We start from the raw sequence: 9,862 nt of genomic DNA on the forward strand, positions 1-9,862 counted from the left end.
AAAAAGTCAGAACCAGTAGTTCAGTGCCTATTGGTGCCTACTTCCTACATAGAAAGAGAACAGAATCTTTGCTGGTTTTTAAAAGTGGTAGGTGGTCTTAATTTAAGCGTCGAATCCAAAAAAACTTAGCAAAGAACACATTTTAAATTGTATCTTAACATTATTTGACATTACTAGCTTGTCACAAACTGTTCACATCAGCCTCGTTAGCTCATTGGCTGTCAAGAAGCGATTCTTACGGAAAGGAAATAGAGAAGTCTGAGGCATGCCAAATACATAAGAACTGGTCTGAAAATGAGTGGAAACAGGTCTGATAGAGACATCCAAATGTTAAATTTCAACCTTATGGAAGCAGTGTGGGATCATCTTGACAGAGAACGGAACAAAAGGCAGAAACAAAAGAGCTCTAAATGTCCTTCAAGAGACCTGGACAACTATTCCTGAAGACTACTTAAAGAAATAAACAGAAAGCTGCCTAAGAGATTTCAGACCATGTTGAAGGATAAAGTGGTCATACCAAAAGTGGACTTTCAAGCTGTATTTCCATGCATGTTTGCACATTTATTTTAAATAATAATTTGCTGCACTTAACTTCCATTTACCTGGTGAAATATTGATGACCTTTGTGCTCTACTGTAGAAATGTGGGCATTTAAATTTGGGCAATTTGAAAGATGACACCATATAGAAGCAAGAAACTATGAGTTCTGTAATTTTGGCACAACCTGCAGGGATTCTGTTACTTCCTTTTTCATATGTTTGTATTTTATTTATGTTAATTCATCAGTTTTACATCCACTGTTCTATTTCCTGCCAGCTTTTAATACCAGCTACTCACTGTGTCTATTGAGGAACTCTGACCTCCATATGCTTTCCCCTTAATTTTGGTGTAAGACCGCAGGCTTAAATAGACTTCGGTTTTGCCTCAGTTTCTGTATGCCTTGTGTGTGTGGGGACTTTTGATTCACACACAGAATATTTGATTTTTTTGCCACTCTAATGTGTGCTCTGCCTCCCCTGCCTGGGTATTTGGCCCTGGGCCTTCAGGCCGAGCCTCGTACCACAAACCACATTTCACAGTAAATGTGGGAAAAGAAAGAAAATTTGGAATTCCCCTCCACAAAAAAGGTTTGATTTTCAATGAAGTGAGGTGCTTTGGTTTTGCCAGCTACACCCAACAAAAAATGAAGGGGAAGCAAGTCAGGAAGTTGAGTGAATCACACAGTCATGGCTCACTTCCCTGGTTTCAGACAAAAGCTGTTAGAGATCATGTGAGAATCACCAGGTAATCCTTATATAGTGCCCAAGGTTTGTGATGATTTTCTGCATGTCAACTCTTCTTGAGCAAGACCTTTGGACCGCCTCTGTTTTTTTTTTCTCATTATAAAACCGCCTCTGTTTTATAATGAGACAAAACAAGAATGACAACAATAGACAGAAAACTTCCCCATTCATCTGTTGGAAAAAAAAAACCCTAACATATCTTAAGAGGGAACTTCTTAACCTTTACAGAACATGATAAGATTTAAAATTGAGATGTTGCATCGTCTTAAAATGCCCTTTTGAATCCTTATTGTAAAATAAACATTTTCCAGTATTAGGTTTTAATTGTAGAGATACAATTTATGTTACACAAGTTACGGGATGTTCTTAAATTATACCTTGAAACCCTTTGTGAATAAAATAAATAATAAATAACTCAGATATATATTTATTTCCTTTTAAAAACTTGTGAGCTATTGTGCCTGTACACCACGTTATTTTTTTATTGATAGCCTTGTAATGTCTACGTAGTTAAATCATTGCGAACTTCACGAACTTTAGGATGTGTAAACTTACTACACACTAGCATGCCAATCATATGACAGTCCTATTTCCTCAGAACAGCAGCAGAGACTTCGCTCTCTTTGGATGGATGTCTCCTAGATACAAGTGACGCTTAAGACCACAGCCAATCAAAAAACAGCTAACCTGCACGAGGAAGCGCGGTCGAGTATTAAAGAGTGGACCCGCACAGTTGTTTGTGGGTCCGTGTTGTGGTGCTAGCGACAGTTAGAAACAGTGACTTGGTTGTAGGTAAGGATGAAGGCACTACTGCTGCTGTTTTTGGCTTTTGGGTACGTCGGCTCCTCCGTGTACTCCTCATGCTCCCAGTCGCCATTAAACTGGTGTTCATCTGTTGACTCGGCTGTTGAGTGCGGGGTAAGAACTTTATATACACATAACTTTTTATCAAGAGCTATTTTGAATGGCTAGTTAGTGTCGACAACGTTAGCCACTTTCATAGGTAAGGCAATAGCTAAATAAAAGTTTCTATATTTATGAGAAGGAAAGAAAGCGCACTGAGAGAAAGCGTAGCAGCACCAATGAGTGCGTCGCTGTAACGTGATATGCGGTCAGTTTTCAGGTGAGTAAACTGACCTGACCGCAAATAATGGTTTCCTCTGATAAAGACTTCAAAATTATAGTCTGAATGTGGAGAGGTGAAAAATTATCATGCACATGGAGTTAGCGGAGCCAGTCTCTTACAAAAATCAGTGTCATCCTTAAGCGTTGCCCTTTTATTCATCTTTTAATGACGTCACTTGTGTTATTAAGTAATTATTTATAGCTAATGTTCGGTGTTAGCTAACAAATACTCGCTGAAACTCTGTAACCTTTTTTGTCTTTGTCTGTTAACTGGACTTCGAAAGAAACTGTTATTTTTAGGTTTTAAGGAACTAGGAAGTAAAACTTTCAAATATGCCATTTCCTTGCCAGCTGTGCGGTCTTTACATGCACCACTAAGGAGCCAGTTTAGTTGGTCTTACCATAGTTGGCATACAGTGAATAAAAGATATAATCATGTAAAGGGTGATAGATTTATTAACAATATTACAATCACAATTATAATACAATAAACAATATAAATATAATTCAAACTTTTAAAAACAATCGCTGCAACAACTTGATAGGTAATCTGTGTATGCTGTTTTTAAGTCATAAAAAAGGACCAGCTAATGCACGTTTTCAACCTTTCTTTCTGTAGCATTTTCAGCTGAAATTGGCTCAATCACAAGTAATTACAACCACATGCTATTGATGAGAAGTCATAGTATAACTCTCACTGATGCTGAGCTTCCTCTGGAGTCTTGAACGTGGTGGCGTTTTGAAGAAGCTGACCTCCCTGTTTTGCTCTTTGCTGTAGGTTTTGAAGTCGTGCCTTCATTCCAACTACACCAAGTCCCAACAGACAGACAATCCCGTTGAGGTGGGGCTTTACTACGAGAGTCTGTGTCCTGGGTGCAGACAGTTTCTCGTTATGATGCTCTTCCCCACGGCGGTCCTCCTGAATGACATCATGGTTGTTAACCTGGTGCCTTTCGGCAATGCCCAGGTAAGCAGTCGGCCAAGCAGCTTGGTTGCAGGCTGGGATTGTAAATCTACCTTAAATATTTGAGTAGTGCATAGAAAAAGCCTGTGCAAAAACATTTATGGTCAAAGGCAACCCAAGAGTTCTCATCACTATATCTGTCAAAAATTTTAAAAATTTTACCCAAGTACATCATTGGCAACTGTGTTCCATTCCAGGAGGTCAAACAGGATGAAAAGTACGTCTTTACTTGCCAGCATGGAGAAAAGGAGTGTCTGGGCAACATGATTGAGGTAACGTTGCACCCCAGACACACACCAACAGCTCAAACTGCTGAATAATGTGTCATGTCTGGTGTCAGAAGCATCTTGCTGTGTTGCTTCAAAATGCTTATTTGTTTTAAATGAATGAAATATTTGCTTTTTCTTTTTTTTTTTCTCTAGACTTGTTTGATGAACATGTCCAAGATGGCTTTTCCAATCATCTTCTGTATGGAGTCCTCCTCTGATGTCATCAATTCAGCCAAAGCTGTAAGTGTGTGTGCGTGTTTGCTTGATTGACTGGTCTAGACCACTCAGTCCATGACTTTTTTTTTTTTTTTTTTTTTGGTCACTAATAAATTGCCGTTTCATGTCCCACCATGTTTGGTTGTAGTGTACTGGAGTCTATGACCCCAGTTTGAGCTGGGACAAAGTCATGAGCTGCGTCAATGGTCCTCAAGGAAACCAGCTGATGCATCAAAATGCCTTGGAGACGGCTGCCCTGAAACCTCCACACCAGTACGTGCCCTGGATCACCATTAATGGGGTAAGACTTTACTGCAGTAACAGCCTATCCTGCAAATATCATGGTGTTCAGTTTTACTTACATAGTGCCAAATAACAATAACAACAACAGTCACGTAAAGGCACTTTATCTCATAGGGTAAAGACCCTACGACGTAAGTGAACCCCAACAATCAGACAACCTGCAATGAGCAGCACTTGATGACAGTGTGAATGAAAAACTCCCCTTTAACAGATATAAAACCCTCCTCCTCTCTGACTGTTAGCTATCTGCCGCAACCAACTGGGGCGTGAGCAGAAAGGAAAAGGGAGACAGGACACAATACAAACTATAGGAGAGAGAAGACAGACTTGAATGACATACAGCATGGAAGTGGAAGTTTTTCCCCTACTGTGTAAAAACATAATGAAGAGGTGAGAAACTGTAAGACATCAGACTGGAATAGAGAAAGTGATTTAAAATGATCCAGATCTGATGTTGACTCTGTCCTTCAAAAGAAGCGCTGTTACTTTTTCAGTGATGAGTTTGACACTTGATCTGCATCAAAGCCCAAATCTGTAAGTGAAAGAAAGCTGGGACTGATACATGTAAAGCTACAGCTTCACAGGACCTCCAAAGCTTAAAGGGACATGCTGCCTCTTTTTCACGTGCCATCATGTAGTACCCTAACATTAAAAACTGAAGTTTTGTCTAAAGCAAGTCACATGTGGATTGCAGGCACGCCCACTTAAACCCCTCTTCTTTATTAGAGGCGTTAGTATTGGAATGTTAAACACTTTTTTGCTGTTAGGAGTTTTACTATGTACCGTACTTCCTGGACCAACTTAAGGTCTTCTTTTTGTATTTAGATTTCCAAAATCCATATGGCAATAGGTGCATAGTAAGTGTGCCTCACCTGATTACAATTTTGCTAAGATCACATGACCCAAGATTGACGGCAATCATATTTATTTGGGATTCCTGTGAAAAGCAAGTCAAATGCTAAATTCAGATCATCCATAATATAAGGTTATCAGGCTGCTCAGCTCTATCTGTTGCATTTGCCTGTCCCTTTTTGGAAATGGTCTCTCTCAGCATTTGCACTTACCACCTTAGTCATTCACACCTGTCTTCCTTACAGTTATATGACATTGCTGTGACCTGCAATCACCTGCAAGTCATGCACCTAGCAATCTAACAAGATGTCAATCAGATGATCTGTCTCTGACGGCCTCTTATTCAGAGGCCGTCAGGTGATACACCAGGTGATACAACCTGGTGATACATTCCAGTATCACCAGGTTTAAGACAAAGTGTACTGCTAAGTGTCTGTTGCCTTAATAAACCATTCAAACTGTATAACTGAGGTATGAGAAGTTGCTTATTTTTAAATGTTGGGAATATTAATTTTCATTGATTTGTAGGAGCATACAGACGACCTGCAGGACAAAGCCATGAATTCTCTCCTCACTCTCGTCTGCAGCATGTACAAGGTACAGTCATCAATGTCTACTAGATATCTGCCTTGTAATTTACTTCAACTTAAGTGTTTTTTTGTTTTGTTTTTTCAGGGCACTAAGCCTGCGGCCTGCGGGGGGAGCCAGATGCACTACAAAACTTACTGCCAGAATGTGTGAAGGAGCAGTTCTGCACATGCCTGTTTACTAGCCAGGTGTGGCCTCTAAACAAGAAACACTGAAGAATGTCATCAAAGATTTTATTTTTCTTTTTGTGTTTTTGCACTTTGTTTCGAAGAATTTGATCACTTCACTTTTGTAATTCCAAAATATAAAAACACACATTACCTTCTTAAGAGACTGTGTTGTCATTGAATTGATATCTATGGAAACCATAAAATCATAAATGGTTTTTGTAGCACTTTGGTATTTGCCCTATTTAAAGTGTTTTTTGCTAAACTTTTTTAAAAAAACAGTTTAGATGGAGGTACACAAATTCATAAATCATCCCAAAAACACAAATCGTCATTTGTTAGAGGTAATAAACACACACGCAGTAGGGTATTAATATCTTGTGGGGACATCTAATAGACAATGCTTTACCTAGCCCCTAACCCTAACCATCGAAAATGAATGCCTAACCCAGGGGTGGGCAACTCCAGGCCTCGAGGGCCGGTGTCCCTGCAGGTTTAAGATGTGTCCTTGAACCAACACAGCTGATTTAAATGGATAAATTAGCTCCTCAACATGTCCTGAAGTTCTCCAGAGGCCTGGTAACGAACTATCATGTGATTCAGGTGTGTTGACCCAGGTGAGATCTAAAACCTGCAGGACACCGGCCCTCGGGGCCTGGAATTGCCCACCCCTGGCCTAACCCTTGCCCTAAACTTAACCATAACCAATTGTAACTCCGTGACTAAAACCACATTCTGAGTCTCAAAAATGCCTTCAAACTTGTGGGAACCAGGATTTTGGTCCCCACAAATATAGTAAACTTCCAAGTTTTGGTCCCCACAAAGATATGAATACATGCTTGCGCACACACACACACAGTGTTGTCACAGTGTTGTATTAAAACTGATATTTTGAGTTTATTTACTAGATTCTTTGTCTTTGTAGTCTCCCACAGCGTCAGATTTAATGTAAATAGTAGGATAATAGGTAATCTAAAGCTCATGCCTAATGGCCTTGAAAACATGTGTCACAGTTGACCTTATACTTCACGTTCTGTTTGTTTTTTAAACCGGAGTTAATGTGGGTTTAGCATCAGGAGGCACAGGTTCATTAAAGTTCACAAAATCTCCTGAATCTTTAACACAGACTCACCTACAACTACAAATTTAAACCGTGTTCATGGAGTAAGAAAAACAGCTTAAATGAGAAGATTTCAGGCAACAGCTTGATCAAACCCAGAGTTTTGCTGCACTGACCGGCAGGTCTGGATCCGCAAGGTCCACAGATTCTGCAGACAGATAGACTCACATGACTAATGGCCTGCCACGCAGGCTGTTCCACCACCTCAATCTCTCTACCAGCATCTGCAGCCTCCACATACTTTCTGTTTTGGCGACTAATTGTCGTCATTTTCCAAAACATCGCTTTTGGGTCAAATCGGTTTACTACTACTAAGAAAGTTTGCTGTTTATCACCGATGTGATGACAGCTGAGGGTTTTGAAGAGGCGGGGAGACAGTTTGGTCTGTACTGAGTGACATCCCAGCTAAATGCTGGTGCCACAGACAGCTTCATATCTCATCTTAACTGTAGTTCCTGTATCCTCCTCGTTGGTATTTCCTTCTCATTTGTCTGGTTCCCAGTAGCTGAAAGTATGAGGAGAAATAACTCAAAAATTTTCAACTTCACAGAGGTAAGAGTAATAATTTCACGTTTAAGAAATTCGGCAACCTTTATTACGCTTGGATTGGTTATTTATTTCATTTGCTTTCTTTTATGAACTCAAAAGAAAGTGAACTGGTTACACATTCGCAAAAACTAAATGGAAAGCTATGATGTGTGATTAATGTGGATTATGTAATTGCACTGCTACGTGTTTTGTTTTCCTTTCTTGTGCCTGTTGCCAAATAGTTGTGGAAACTTTAATGGGAGCTTGTGCGTGAAAATAAGCAACAGCATTAAAGTATAAAATTGTGTCATTAAGGAAGGAAATCATTTGGTATCAAAGACAAAGTTAATGTATTGCAGCATAGCTTTCTCTTGATCGATCCAACTCATAATCCATGAAGTTGACACATCGGCCCCTCTCGTGGTGATCTTGGATAGAAACGGTCAACAATAAAACTCCAGAGTCTGTTGACATTTGTTTATGGAAAGGTGAAACTCCCAAGCAGAAGGAGAGATAGGGTCACGGGATACAGCGGCAAACAAGGACTCTTATCTGTTTCCCCTCAACGCTGACGCTGAAACAGAGAAGCCCTGAGAGCGAAATCCCAAACACTGTCTCCCTGTAAGAACCGTCTATTGTGTCCAAGGTGATAGTGTGTTTGGTCTCAGGACCTGAAATCAGATAAACCTTCCAAAAATAATGCCCGAGTTGGCTTTTGTGAGGCTTGTCACATTTTTAGTAGCGTCATAAAAACAGCCCTGTGCATGGCTTACCTTTAGATCTCAACAGATGGTCTTTTTTTTTTTTTTTTTACTTCACAGAGACTTTTCAAGAAGCTCGGGAAATATAAAAACTTCTCCCTGCTGGCAAACATGCAGCTTTCCTTTACGTATGGTTTCTGCTAAAATGCTGCTTCTGTATTGTTGCTCTGTCACCAGTTTGTGTAGTTCTTGTAATTATTGCAGGCCATAAACTATTAACAACGAAAAGGCAAATTCAGTCTCTGAAAATCATTTTCATTTTTCAAAGTAATAGCCCAGAAAGCTGCACATAAGCTAAATTATAGGATGAATGAGTGCCAAGTAGTTTTGAGCCAGGGTTTGCTGTTGAAAAGCACAGAGCTGCTGATTGTTGTGATGCATAGCAATCAATCTTGTTAGCGCCACAGCACATCCCTTTCATTTCAGTAAGAAAGACGAGCTGACATGCAAAGCATATGAAAGAAAATCAAGTTAACCAAGCAGTTTCCATTTCATAAAAATCTCCTTTCTTGTCTGCAGTACACTCCAAACCTATGAGTTCAGTGCAAAAAAGTGAACAAGTTAAAAAACTGGCCCCCCTTTTTGTCTCCAATCTAGTCTTTATGAATGCAGATTTATCCCGTCTTTATACCATCACACTCTTCTTTTTCTAGCTTACAGTTAGACATGTATGCATATATCATCTCAGTAACAAAAAACAAATCGCCTGCCTTTTATCTGCCTTACAGAGACAGTGGGATTCCTTCGACCAAACCTCCCCTGTAGAGCCTCTCCAGGACTGTGATATCAGATGGGCTGTGAAGAGGCTCTTCTCGGGAAACCTGCAGCTGCCCAAGCTTTCCTGCAGACCTTCTGCTCAGGATGGCCCTCCGCCCGTCGCCCCATCGGGCCCTGCGACCTACAGGATCAAACACTCGAGAAGTTACGGGACTCTGACCAGCTGCATGTCCAGAGGCCTGTAAGTCACTGATGTTGAACATGTTTAGTGGCATTTTGCTAAATGAATTTAAATGTGCATACCCCAACATCACACATCCTGCTTCAAAAGCATGTTTGGGAACACATGATGCTTCAGGTATCTCACACATGTTAAATTCATTCTTTAAATATCCTCTGATTTCCTCTAGAAAGAACAGCTCTGGAGTTTAAGCGTTCCCAAAACCAGCGCTCTGTGTGGAAAGGAGTTAATTTTTTCCTAGTTTCCCAACAGCTGGGCCCCTTCTCAAGCTTAATGATTAAAATTATATGTGTTCAGTGTGAAACCAGCCCCTGTGAAGCAAGCTGTGGTCTTGTAAATCAACACAGATTAAGGAGTACTTAATGATCATCCGTTTTTAGGCGGGGCGGGGGCTAATTGTTTATTTAGGTTGAAAAAAGCTGAGTTGCTTCTCGAGCATATGATTGAACAAAGTGTCCCGCTTAAGGCGTTGCGCTCCCCTCTGTCACACTGCTGAACAATTATCGCCATAAAAGATCAGATAAACAAGGCTCTTATTATTGTTTCCACAACAACATTCAAGCTGCTTCAGCAATACATCTGTAGCAATTTCGGCCTCTCTAAACTTCATGTGTGGGTGTGTACGTGTCTGCATGTGCGTGTGTTGGCGTGTGTGAACGTGTGTGTACGTGTACCATCATTACGTCTCTTTTTCCACCTGTTGATGGAATCCGGAGACATCTGTTTGA

The 9,862-nt window shown here is 40.3% G+C and overlaps 1 protein-coding gene across 1 annotated transcript; it reads left to right on the forward strand.

Annotated features, from left to right (window-relative positions):
• The first annotated feature begins 1,973 nt into the window (after window positions 1-1,973).
• Window positions 1,974-5,929, forward strand: LOC134616625 (gamma-interferon-inducible lysosomal thiol reductase-like). Its single transcript, XM_063461543.1, has 7 exons — window positions 1,974-2,201; window positions 3,187-3,375; window positions 3,570-3,644; window positions 3,795-3,881; window positions 4,006-4,158; window positions 5,541-5,609; window positions 5,688-5,929. The coding sequence occupies exons 1-7, from the start codon at window positions 2,082-2,084 to the stop codon at window positions 5,751-5,753; spliced, it is 759 nt and encodes a 252-aa protein (XP_063317613.1). The 5' UTR covers window positions 1,974-2,081; the 3' UTR covers window positions 5,754-5,929.
• The last annotated feature ends 3,933 nt before the right edge of the window (window positions 5,930-9,862 follow it).

Source organism: Pelmatolapia mariae, linkage group LG18, assembly GCF_036321145.2.
Source record: "Pelmatolapia mariae isolate MD_Pm_ZW linkage group LG18, Pm_UMD_F_2, whole genome shotgun sequence".
Taxonomy (NCBI): Eukaryota; Metazoa; Chordata; class Actinopteri; order Cichliformes; family Cichlidae; genus Pelmatolapia; species Pelmatolapia mariae.

Bases quoted from the DNA above. Each gene is read 5' to 3' on its own strand.
- LOC134616625 (XM_063461543.1), top strand. From the start codon at position 2,082: ATGAAGGCACTACTGCTGCTGTTTTTGGCTTTTGGGTACGTCGGCTCC. The intron at 3,376-3,569 runs GTAAGCAGTCGG...GTTCCATTCCAG, and splicing joins TGCCTTTCGGCAATGCCCAG to GAGGTCAAACAGGATGAAAA. The intron at 5,610-5,687 runs GTACAGTCATCA...TTGTTTTTTCAG, and splicing joins TCGTCTGCAGCATGTACAAG to GGCACTAAGCCTGCGGCCTG.